This window comes from Vitis riparia, chromosome 17, assembly GCF_004353265.1.
Source record: "Vitis riparia cultivar Riparia Gloire de Montpellier isolate 1030 chromosome 17, EGFV_Vit.rip_1.0, whole genome shotgun sequence".
Classification (NCBI taxonomy): Eukaryota; Viridiplantae; Streptophyta; class Magnoliopsida; order Vitales; family Vitaceae; genus Vitis; species Vitis riparia.
The window spans coordinates 9,348,098-9,360,968 of record NC_048447.1 but is presented as its reverse complement, the minus strand read 5'-3'; the positions used below and the strand labels follow the sequence as shown (position 1 = coordinate 9,360,968).

General features: G+C 42.0%; 1 protein-coding gene across 1 annotated transcript; it reads left to right on the top strand.

Moving 5' to 3' along the window:
• Nucleotides 1-7,310: 7,310 nt before the first annotated feature.
• Nucleotides 7,311-12,584, top strand: LOC117904732 (cell division cycle protein 48 homolog). The gene is made up of 9 exons (XM_034817493.1): nt 7,311-7,416; nt 8,551-8,716; nt 8,792-9,020; nt 9,174-9,940; nt 10,036-10,257; nt 10,370-10,441; nt 10,794-11,075; nt 11,217-11,576; nt 11,974-12,584. Exons 1-9 carry the CDS (start codon nt 7,373-7,375, stop codon nt 12,274-12,276), a joined length of 2,445 nt encoding a protein of 814 aa, XP_034673384.1. The 5' UTR covers nt 7,311-7,372; the 3' UTR covers nt 12,277-12,584.
• The last annotated feature ends 287 nt before the right edge of the window (nt 12,585-12,871 follow it).

Here is a 12,871-nt window from a genome sequence, read left to right as displayed (position 1 = left end):
ATTTGTCGCTCAGAAGAAGGAGCTGGAGACGGAATATCAGAGGCAGGTAGACGAGATGTACTTCTTCGGCTACCATTGTTGTATGAAGAAGAATGATATTATGCACGATATTCCTTCCCTTCCTTTTGATGATGAAGATACGATACCCGGAGACCCTCCGTGATGAGATGTTTTTCCTTTATGTGTAGTTCTCCTTTTATAGTTTTCTTTATTTTTGTCGTATGTGGTGCGGCCAACTTTGTAAAAACAATTTTTACAGTCATTTATAAATGTTGCATTCCTTTGCTCTTTTTTCACCCCTTGTTTCTCTTTACTGATAATATTGCTTAAGGTTAGATACATTCCATGGACGGAGTAACGGGGTTCCTTATAGCTTTTGTAAATGATAAGCATCGTTCTCGCTTGTTTTAGAGACAATGTAAGGGTCTTCCCAATTTGCTTGGAACTTCTTGGCTCCTTTTTCGACGGTGTTTTCAAAAACTTTCCTGAGGACAAGTGTCCAGACCTTGAAAACTCGGGGTCGTGCCTTGCGGTTGTAATAAGCAGACGTTTTTTGTTGATAGGCGACCATCCGGATAGACGCATTTTCTCTCACTTCATCCGCCCAATCTAGGTTCCTTTCGAGCTCTATGTTTTCATCATTCTGACCTCGTACGGCAATCCGGATCGTGGGCAAACCTATTTCCGTGGGGATGACTACATCCATGTCGTATGCAAGAGTGAAGGGAGTGTTTCCTGTGGGTCGCCCAGGCGTGGTCCGATAGGCCCATAAGACGCCAAGCAGGACCTCCACCCACTTTCCTTTGGCTCACTCCAGTCTTTTCTTTAAAGCAATCAATAAGGTTTTGTTCGTCGCCTTTGCCTGTCCGTTGCTTTGGGAATAGCGTGGTGTGAAGTACAAATTTTGGATTTTGAGTTCCGAACAAAAATTTCGGAAGACGATGTTGTCAAACTGCGGACCTTTGTCAACTATGATTGCTTGAGGAATTCCAAACTGACAAATGATTGTCCTTTGACATTTTTCACATTTCTTAACATAAGTCGTCGCGTCCTTCTTCATAATAGGCCAATAATATCCTTGTGAGTGCGCCCGATGCGCCAAAGATCGTCCTCCAGAGTAATTGTCGCATACACCCTCATGTAACTCTGTTAATACGTATTGGGCTTCCAAGCGATCTAGGCACCTAAGGTAGGGCCCTGTGAAAGATCGCTTATAAAGGCATTCTCATATCAAGGCGAAACAGGCAGCCTGCACCCGGATCTTATACGCCTGGTTGGATTCGTCATGTGGAGTGCCTGTCTGGAGGTACTCTTTTATAACTCTCGTCCACTCCTGGCTTTCATCAATAGTATTGCAAGCGGGCGCTTCTGTGATGGAGGGACTAGTCTGCACATAAATGGGCAACAATATGGCTTTTTTGATGGGAAGAAAGACAGTTATTCCTGTTAGGGTGTCAGCGCGTACGTTGTCAGCCCGGGGGACTTTTTCGATAGTCTACTCGCCCAACCGCTGCAAGGTGTCTCTTACTTTTGTTAGGTATCGCACCATGCGCTTGTCCCTGGCTCCGTATTCCTCTTGTACGTGTCTCACAACAAGTTGAGAATTGTTGTAGATTCTGAGCTTATAGACGGATAGTGTAAGTGCGATGTCCAATCCGAACAAAATGGCTTCGATCTCGGCTTCGTTGTTCGATGCGGGGAATCCCAACCGAATGGCCTACTCCCTTTGTTTGCCAATTGGAGATTGTAGTAGCAGTCCTACTCCGAATCCTGACGACCGAGAGGCTCTGTCGACTTGTAAGGTTCACCACTCCTCATTGTTCGGTTCCCCATCTCGAGCAGGTCGTTGGGGAGATTCTACCACAAAGTCAACCATTACCTGCCCTTTCATGGACAACCTCTGTTGATATTCGATTTCATACTCACTCAACTCTATGGCCCATTGGAGCATTCTTCTGGACAGATCTGGCTTGTGCAGGATGCTGCGGAGGGGCTGTTCGGTAAGTATGATTACCAAGTGAGCTTGGAAGTATGGGCGGAGCTTATGGGCGGCATTTCACAAGGCTAAGGCAGTTTGCTCTATCTTTGAATACCTCGTCTCTACATCGGCCATTGCTCTGCTGACATAATAAACAAGCTTCTGTTCCTTGTGTGTCGGGCAACGAAACAAAACAGTACTAACCGCCCAATCCGATACTGCTAAATACATATGCAATCGTTCTCCAGGTTGGGGGCTGCTTAGAATGGGTGGTTGTGTGAGGTAATGTTTGATTTTCTCGAAGGCGTTTTGATAGTTATCTGTCCACCCAGTCGCTTCGATTTTCCTTAGCACCAAGAAGAAGAGTCGTAATTTGTTAGTGAATCGGGCTATGAACCATCCTAGTGCGATGAGTTTGTCTAGGAGGCATTGCAACTGCTTTTTGTTCCTAGGGGCGGGTGCCTCCATAACTACCTTAATTTGATCAGGGTTGACTTCTATTCCTCTTTGGGTGACCATGAATCCCAAGAATTTTCCTGCACTCACGCCAAAGGCGCATTTGGATGGGTTTAGTTTCATGTTGCATCTCCTTAGTAGGTGGAAAACTTCTTGCAAGTGGTGCGCATGATCTTCTCTAGTTTTGCTTTTGACCACTATGTTGTCAATGTATACTTCCACTGTGGGACCAACCAATGGTCTAAAGATCTTAATCATCAGTCTCTGATAGGTGGCGCAGGCGTTTTTTAGTCCGAATGGCATGACTTTGTAACAATAAAGCTCATGCGGCGTTATAAAGGCAGTTTTTTTTTTCGTCCGTGGGGGTCATGGGGATCTGATGGTATCCGGAGAAGGCATCTAGAAAGGAGAGCATCCCCTGCCTGGCAGTGGAGTCTACAATTTGATCTATCCGCGGCAGAGAAAATTTGTTTTTTGGGCACGCATTGTTGAAATTGGTGTAATCAACGCACACTCGTCACTTCCCTTCCTTTTTGGGGACCACCACCACATTTGCCAACCAATCCAGGTACTCAACTTCCCTGATGAATCTGGCTTCCAATAACTTGTCAACCTTATCCCGAATAATTTTTTGCTTGTCCGGGTGAAATCGTTTAACATTTTGCCAGTCAGGTCTTGATGAGGGCAAGATGTTAAGTCGGTGGGAGGCGACTGATGGGTAGATTCCGGTCATATCGGAATGTGCCCATGTGAAAACGTCTTAGTTCTGTCGGAGCACTTCCTCGATGCTCTGAGCCTATTCGAGTACCAAGAGGGAACTAATATGGGTGAGATGATTGTTCTTCTTTGATATTTGGATGGTTCGTAAGGGATCTGCCACCGGGGGATCTTTATCCGCTGGGTTCTATAATTGCTATTGGTCAGGTGCGTTTGCAGGCTCGAGGAGCGACTCGCAATCCTTATTAGGTCCGACTTCTTGTGTTATCTGATAGCACTGGCGGGCTGCTAACTGGCTGTCGTATAGATCGATCTGTCTGTCTTCGGTGAGGAAACTCACCATTTGATGGTATGTGGAAGGAATGACTTTCATGTAATGTAACCAGGTATGTCCCAAAATGGCGTTGAAGGGGGATAAATCTTTTACTACTAAAAATTGTACGTTAAGGATGACCGGGCCTACTTAGACCGGTAGCACGACGTCTCCAAGGGAGGTGGTTGCCGCTCCATTGAATACTGACAAAATCCGTCTCGGGTTTTCTAGGCTAGAGGGCTCGAGTCCCATTTGTTTGATTACCGATGCCTGCACGAGGTCGGTCGAGCTGCCTGTGTCGACTAGGATCCGTCTCACGTCAAAGTCCCTAATCCAAAGAGATAGGATAAGGTCGTCGCGGTGTAGTTGTAATATTCGTGTAGGGTCTACTGGAAGGAAAATGATTGTCCCATCTATTGGGTGGGCGCTCCCGTTAGTTAACCCGGGCCGGATGGAATTGATGCGTTCGTGTACTGACGCTGCCTGCAACAGCCTTTGCCTCTTTCACTTGGAGTCGTATTCCTCATCCAAGGGTCCTCCATGGATGTAGTTGATTACAGCCCTGGGGACAATTGAAGCCCTGGGGGTCCTGGAGGTTCGGCTCAGGGAAGTCTCTCATTCTCTGGCTTCTGAGCGGATATACTGCTTCAAGTGCCCCACTTTTATGAGCTTTTCTACAAAGTAATGGAGACTCTTGTATTGCTCCGTAGTATGTCCATGCTTTTTATGATAAGCACACTTCTTACTGTGATCTTTCTTGGCTGGGTCCGCTCTGATGGGTCTAGGCCACCTGAAGTCGGACAGCTCGCGGATCATTGGAAGAAGCTTCTCATATGACACGGTAAGGGGTGTGAGTGGTGGCAGCTTCGGGTGGCTTTACTCTCCTTGCTTGCATTCGGGCGGCCTCTGTTGGATTGGAGGTTTGGAACTCCTTTCCGCATCATTTCTGATTGGTTGTCCGGTAACCAGAATTTGTTGGGTGGCTGCGCGTACATCATCTTCCAGCATTAAGTATTTGTTCGCTCCCCAGAACAGGTCGTCCATAGTTGTGGAAGGCTTTTTAGCGAGTGATTCGAAGAATGGCGTGCCTAGGCATATGCTTCATTTGAAAATTTGGAGGACAACATCCATGTTATAGGCTTCTACTTGCAATACAGTTTGACCAAACCGTTTCACAAATTCCCTCAATGACTCATTTTCCTACATTTTTATGTTTTGTAGGGTGCTGATATTTTGTTTATGTTACGCGGAACACAGGTATTGCCCCACAAAAGCTTCTGATAGATCTTAGAAGTTGTCAACAGAATTCATAGGGAGTCGATGAAACCATGAGAGAGCTTGGCCTTGTAGGCTGGCGGGGAATACCTTGCTCAACAACGCACCATTCCCTATATCGAGAGTCATGAGTTGCTGGTAGTGCATGATATGGTCAAACGGATCGTTAGACCCGTCATACGCAGAAAATTTCGGAACGAGAAACCCTCTTGGGGCTCGTAATTAATAATACGCGAGCTAAAAGGCGTGGAGAGCATGTCATCCAACCGCCTACTAATGGAGCTTGGGGGGTTCATTTGATGAATTCCCTCCAGTTTGTTGTACTGCTTGATATGGGGGATTGCCCAGGGTGGTGGGTGCGACTGGGGGGTTGGGATACGTCTCCCAAGTCGCGGTCGTAGAGGGCTGCTCCTTACCAGGTGCATGTGGTCCTAGCCTCGCACGCATTGTGTTCGACAACTGGGGTCTTTTGTCACATTGTCTCTTTGATGAGAGACGAGTGAAGTCTGAGCTTTCATCCTATGGAGCATAATACGTAGGTAAGGGTCGTTCACGAGGCCGCTCATTACGCATATCAAGGGCGACCCCTATGGTTCCAGGATACGCTGCCCCTGGGTTAAGCCTAGAGTTTTCCCTTTGGCCTCTTGACCGTTGGTCGTGAGGAGGTCACGAGGACGAAACCTGGATCCACAACACATCGTTTTCTTCTCTAAGCCTCCTTGTTTCTTGGAGCAGGGCTTGCATTTGTCGTTCGCTTTCCAGCTGTCGTCTTTCCATGGTTTCGTGCCAAGCAAAATAGCCTTCATCTCCCATGGCTGACGAACGACTTCTGGAAGGTGTGGACATCTTTGCTAATGCTGCGTTCCCACAGACGGCGCCAATGTTGAGGTCTCGCGTTATCGAGACCACTACAATTGCTTGACGAATGCGCCTCCTCAACTGAAGATAATATTTCCTTTCTTTGACCTGCAAAAGATGTCCGGACAGGGGGTCAGTACACACACTCTGATGGTTTTGTTAGTTTCGCTTTCTAACATCTTCATATTTTTTATAGGGCCCTGCTCCTTAAGAATGCTTACCTTCTTTTACTGTGTGAGGGTCTTTTATAATGTCAGGGGCTTTGTCCCCTTTAATGGTGGGAAGACTTTTTGGTTTGTCATGATGGTGCTTAGATGGTGGCAAAGCCATCATTATCCTACAGGCGGCTGTCAGAGATTTGTGGGAGGGATGACTTGCCGTCATCCTTGTCTTTTCGTTCTACAAGCGGCGCAGGATAGGTCGTGGCAGGTTGCCTGAAGTGACCCAGGAAGGTCCCATCGAGCATGCTTTTGGTAAAATGAATAATGATTACCCGCGAGACGCAGTCAAAACTCTTGGTTAAGACGCTAGCCACTGAGTCCGAATAGGGTATCCGGACAGGGGAGGTGTGTGTCAGTCCCATGGTCATCCGGATGGAAGGTTAGACGTGTCGCGTGTCCAATGAAGGAGTGCTTTGTGAGGCTGCCACATGTTCGTTTAGGGGTGGTCCCTACATAAACGACCTTAAACCAAACAAGCTAACAAGATATCAATAAAAAATTATTGAAGATCAATCAAACACATGAACTGAGATAAGTAAACTAAAACTAATATAAGAGCAATTAAGTTAATTAACCAAAATTTTAGAAAATATATGAACCACACTATGATTGACCAAAAGTGAAATTTAAATATAATTGTTAAAAATATTTGAATAGACGAGGTATAATTTGCAACATGATTTGTAATTTATAATGTTGAAAAAAAGTTAGAATATTGATTTTTTTTCCCAAACAAACTTGGAAAGGTTAATTTTACTTATTTAAAAACATTTTAACTATCCTTACCTCTTATATAAGTATTGTTAAAATTAAATTTTAAAAAGGAAAAATTTATATTTTTCTTAAGTTAATTTGACAAAGGGATTAAGGAATTGTTATTTAAAAATATTAAACTCATCCATCTCTGATACAAGCTCTATCATTGCAATCTTACCATACCAAATTTATATTCTTTTACCTATTTATTTGGGAAGATAAGTATGATAAAAGTTAGTAACTACTAATTTATTTTTCTCATATTCATGAAATTTATCTATATATATAAATCTTCTCAAGAAAGATTTTTTTTAGGGATTATTTTTATTTGTATACAAATTTTAATTAAGGTAAAACATAATTATTATATGAAAGCCTCAATTTGTATATTCTTTTCCACTTTCCAAAGTCAAAGTTTCTTTATAAGCTTTCAAATAGGGGAAATCTTTTAAAAACTTCAACATAGAGGTAAATGATTACAAATCTCTTAATTAATTTTAAAATTTTAATACGAATTATTACTAATTTTAAAAAATTAATAACTAAAATTAATTTTTAAATATTAAATGATCACCATAAAAGATGTTCACCTACTTCTAATTTTAAAATTTTAAGTAGAGTTGCAATCAAACTTCTTTAACATTCCGTACCCGTTAAAAGAGGAAAGTCCGGAAGGATACGAATCCGGGTCAAATAAGGATTTGGGTCTGACTTCTTCTATAAATTTGGGGCAATTCTTGGATCCTCCAGATCGAGTTGAACCCAGAAACCCTATAGCCTGAGCGGTTGAAGACAGCGATGGCGGATCCAAGCTCCTCAGGCCCTTCCTCTTCTCCGGAAGTGTACGTCTTCTCTTCTCGGTTTATTGCTGCCGAAATTTTATGTCTTTTTGGTAATTTTTGTGTTTTTTTTCTTTGGGTGGAGGGTTGATTATGGAGGTTGGGTTTTTGGTGGTTTGGTGTTTTCTGTGTTAATGTTTGAATTTTGAAGTAGAAATCTTTAGTTCGGGTTTTGTTTGTGGGTTTTTTTGGTCATTAAAAGAAGTGAGGGTAACGAGAGAAAGCAAAAGTTGGTAAGTTTATGTTTCTGGTCGTGTTGGCTTCAGAAGCATGAGGATGCTCGCATGAATGGGATTCAGTCGATCACGAGGCTTTAGGTTTTTTTGCGGGGTTCGAGCAATGAAAATAAAAAACTTGTCATATTTTCGTTGGTTTTCTCATCAGCCAAACGGGGACAGTGTTTTCTCAACCTTAAAAGAGCGCGTATTTGTGATGATTTCCATGTTATTTAAGGGAAGAAACGTGCCACGATCATGGCCTGGTGATTCTCATGGGGTAGCTTAACATAAAACCAATCCCGATTTCAATAATTGGGGTTTAGAGTCGCAATTAAACAGCGAAATTTGGATAGCATGAGAACTCCATTGCAGCTGTTGATGTTTGATTACAATCTGAATTTTCTGGTGTGGTATTTTCTTCTAGCGTATGCCGTAGAGACATAAGGAAGATTTACTGGGTAAATAAAAGGAAACTACATCCACAAAATTAAAAGTAGAATTAAAAATCAAAAAACAAAAAGGGGAATGCTTTGTTTAACAGAATCTAATACCAGATTTCCAACCTTAAAGGAAGAGCTGGAAGTCAATCTTCTCACATTACTATATTCAACCAAATTTGTTCTTTTAGATGTCAAGATCTTTATAAGAGCTTAGAGTTAGTTTATAATTTGTGCAATTAATTCCTTGTTGTTGAGTTTCAATAAAGCTGTGGGATCCCGAATCTTATTAGGTAGAACTCAAATAAGGTAGAAATTTGCATGGTGAAAATCTATTTAATATAGCTCTTCTTTCGGTCTCTAAGCATTTAGTTGTTTCCTCCAAATTAGTTATCATCTGTGCAGTTTTTAAATTAGTTAATTTCACCCGATTTAGAAATTATTTTATATTTCAGACCAATTTATTTGAATGCTTAAAACAGGAAAAGTGTTAAGAAGGATTTTTCTACTGCAATTTTGGAACGTAAGAAGTCACCCAATCGTCTCGTTGTCGATGAAGCGGTGAATGATGACAATTCTGTGGTTTCCATGAACCCTGCAACAATGGAAAAACTTCAGTTCTTTCGAGGAGACACTGTTCTAATCAAGGTGATTTTCCACTTCTTTTTTCTGTTTGGGTTTGGATACGCATCTGAGAAATTAACAGAAAATCTCTTTTTACAGGGAAAGAAACGAAAAGACACAGTGTGCATTGTTCTTGTTGATGAACAATGCGAAGAACCAAAGATCAGAATGAACAAAGTTGTACGAGCCAATCTTAGGGTACGCCTTGGAGATGTTGTTTCTGTCCATCAGTGTCCTGATGTGAAGTACGGAAAGCGAGTTCACATCCTCCCAATTGATGATACAATTGAGGGTGTGACTGGCAACCTGTTTGATGCATATTTAAAACGTAAGTCTATGCAGTCTTTAAATTATTTAGATGTGTTTATTTACTTATTTATTTATTTTGTTCTTTTATTTGTCACCTTGCTACTACAATACATTTCTTTGTCAATCATTTTTGCAACACAGGTGTTTGACTAGTTTTCTGTTGGTTTAACAGCATATTTCTTGGAATCCTATCGGCCTGTTAGGAAGGGTGACCTTTTCCTGGTCAGAGGAGGGATGCGAAGTGTTGAATTCAAAGTAATTGAAACAGATCCTGGTGAATATTGTGTTGTTGCACCAGATACTGAGATCTTCTGTGAGGGAGAACCTATCAAACGTGAAGATGAGGAGAGATTGAATGAAGTTGGCTATGATGATGTTGGTGGTGTAAGGAAGCAGATGGCCCAGATCCGTGAGCTGGTAGAACTTCCCCTTAGGCACCCACAGCTTTTCAAATCTATTGGGGTGAAGCCACCAAAAGGCATTTTGCTCTATGGGCCACCTGGATCTGGAAAAACCCTAATTGCAAGAGCTGTAGCTAATGAGACTGGTGCATTTTTCTTCCTGATAAATGGACCTGAAATAATGTCAAAGTTGGCTGGTGAAAGTGAAAGTAACTTGAGGAAGGCATTTGAGGAAGCAGAAAAGAATGCCCCATCCATCATTTTCATTGATGAGCTAGATTCTATTGCTCCAAAGAGGGAAAAGACACATGGTGAAGTGGAGAGGCGTATTGTATCCCAGCTGTTGACTCTAATGGATGGCCTTAAGACCAGGGCTCACGTGATTGTCATTGGTGCGACCAACAGGCCAAATAGCATTGACCCTGCATTAAGGAGATTTGGGAGATTTGATAGAGAGATTGACATTGGTGTACCAGATGAGGTTGGCAGGCTGGAAGTCCTTCGAATCCACACAAAGAATATGAAACTTTCTGATGATGTAGGACTCTACCTTGTGCCTTCTCATCTTCTACTTTAGGAACTCCTGTCTAGAGGGACAATATGTTCATGTGTTTGATTGATATTGTTTTTCAGGTTGATCTTGAAAGAGTTGCAAAAGATACACATGGTTATGTTGGTGCAGATCTTGCTGCTCTTTGCACAGAAGCTGCTCTTCAGTGTATCAGGGAGAAAATGGATGTGATTGACTTGGAGGATGAGACAATTGATGCTGAGGTGTTGAATTCCATGGCTGTGACTAATGAACACTTCCAAACTGCACTCGGGTCTTCCAATCCATCGGCCTTGCGTGAAACAGTAAGTGCTAATAACGAACAAACAAACATGTTTAGCTGAAACACTTACTTAAGAAGCACATGTTTCCATCTGGTGCTTGCTAAACCCAAATTCTTACTGTCTTGGTTGGCAGGTTGTGGAGGTTCCAAATGTGTCATGGGAGGACATTGGTGGGTTGGACAATGTTAAAAGAGAGCTTCAGGAGGTGTGTGCCTTTGTCCATTTGTAAGATTTGCTTGTGAAAAATGTTCTATATGTTCAACCCTTTAGCATAATCGGCAGCTATTTTGGTTGCTGATATGCTTTTTGGGATGTTGTATCATTTGCTGATTGTCCTCAATTCTAGTGGTAGTGGTAGGCAATCATTTTTATGGTTAAACTTTTATCACCTGCTTGGTTAGCAATATAGGAGATAGAATTTTATTTTGCCAGGCACTACTAACTCCACATTTCACCTCTTCTTTGACCTAGTTTCCCCCCTTTGTTTCTCCGTCTCTAGTAGATCTCTAATTTTCTAAATGATGAGAACAATTACATATGGTTTTTGGTTATTACAGACTGTCCAATATCCAGTGGAGCATCCTGAGAAGTTCGAGAAATTTGGCATGTCACCTTCTAAAGGTGTGCTCTTCTATGGACCTCCTGGCTGTGGTAAAACCCTACTTGCGAAGGCAATTGCAAATGAATGCCAGGCCAACTTCATAAGTGTTAAAGGACCTGAGTTGCTGACCATGTGGTTTGGAGAAAGTGAGGCAAATGTGCGGGAGATATTTGACAAGGCACGGCAGTCAGCACCGTGTGTACTCTTCTTTGATGAACTTGATTCAATTGCAACTCAGGTATTAATTCTTGCCCTACTTTTGCAAGTAGTGTACATGCCGGAATGTAGCAATCCTTATTCACTGGTTTCTAATTGCATCCTCTACTGGCATGTCTAAGATTGTCTATTTTATGTGTTCCTTTTGTGCCCTGCTTTTCAGCGTGGCAGTTCTGTAGGGGATGCTGGTGGTGCTGCTGACAGAGTCTTGAATCAACTTCTGACAGAAATGGATGGAATGACTGCAAAGAAGACTGTTTTCATCATAGGAGCAACAAACAGGCCTGACATTATCGACCCAGCATTGCTCAGGCCTGGACGTTTGGACCAGTTGATTTACATTCCACTACCAGATGAGGCTTCCCGTCTGCAAATATTCAAAGCATGCTTAAGGAAGTCACCAGTCTCTAGGGATGTTGACCTAGTAGCTCTTGCACGGTATACTCATGGTTTTAGTGGTGCAGATATCACTGAAATTTGTCAACGGTCCTGCAAATATGCCATTAGAGAAAATATTGAGAAGGTAAGTGATTTTCCTCAAATTGGAAATAGCATTCTGCATATCATACTTGCCTGAGCATGGCATATGTAAAAAATTCATCATCTTGTAGAGGTAATTACACTATACATGCTAGTTGTAGGCTGATTTAGTTACAAGGTTCACTAAGCATGAATGTGTATGAACTTGACTTTATTGATTAAGTTCTAACCCTTTTGTTTATGTGATTGATGAATATCATATTTCTCATTTTGATTTTGTGTTCCATCTGCATATTAATTTCTTATTAAATACTCTTTAATCCATTTTTGCCTAAGAGAAAAAAAAAATCGTAAATGTTTCTTCTTTCCCCCTTGAGAAAGAGGGGAGATTCATTTTGCACACTATTGCTTTTCCTCGTGTCTAATCCCTGGAGATGCAGGATATTGAGAGGGAGAGAAAGAAGACAGAGAACCCTGAGGCGATGGAAGAAGATGATGTTGATGATGTCCCTGAGATTAAAGCAGCACACTTTGAGGAGTCTATGAAATTTGCACGCCGAAGTGTCAGTGATGCAGATATCAGGAAGTACCAGCTCTTTGCTCAGACTCTACAGCAATCGCGGGGATTTGGATCTGAGTTTCGGTTTCCAGATCAGCCCAACAATGCCACAGCAGCATCAACAGCTGCAGACCCATTCTCCTCAGCAGCTGCTGCTGGAGATGATGATGACCTGTACAGCTGATGTGTTTATTTTTCAGAGACACTGGTGCAATATCAAGCTGACGATCAGTTGTAGAACTTGTTTTTTGCTGTTTCTTTTTTATATCTAAGAATTTTATCTCCTTTTGTATGCCTAGGCTCTAATGGTGGCTAAATACATAAATGAATAGCTACATAACTTAGTTGCGGGGATAGGAGGATTAATACATTTTCATTTGAGCCTTTTAATTTTGCCCCACATATTTGATTCTATTTGGGAGTGCGTCTTGCCCATTGATTAGGCAGTTTGGATTGGTAAATGCTGAACCTCAATGGCCACTCTGTTTGACAGGCGTTTCAATTGAGTCATTGCTTTTCACACACCCATTCCAGAAATCATCTGTCACATTTTCTGTTGTCATTTTGGGTGATGACAACAATCTTCTGCAGTTGGTTTGCACTTTGTAACCTCTTCTACATGGATCTTCCTCTTCCTTCTTTCCAACAGTAATGTATATGATAATTTAGATTGAAACATCTTTCTCTCTGTAGCAGAAAATCTACTCAAAAGATGGGGATAACTTTGAAATATGGGAACATCTGGATTTGAGACATTAGGGTCATATCTTAGAGTCATA

Coding starts and splice junctions, on each gene's coding strand:
- LOC117904732 (XM_034817493.1), top strand. CDS start 7,373: ATGGCGGATCCAAGCTCCTCAGGCCCTTCCTCTTCTCCGGAAGT. Junction 8,717..8,791: donor GAGACACTGTTCTAATCAAG/GTGATTTTCCAC, acceptor CTCTTTTTACAG/GGAAAGAAACGAAAAGACAC. Junction 10,258..10,369: donor CATCGGCCTTGCGTGAAACA/GTAAGTGCTAAT, acceptor CTTGGTTGGCAG/GTTGTGGAGGTTCCAAATGT.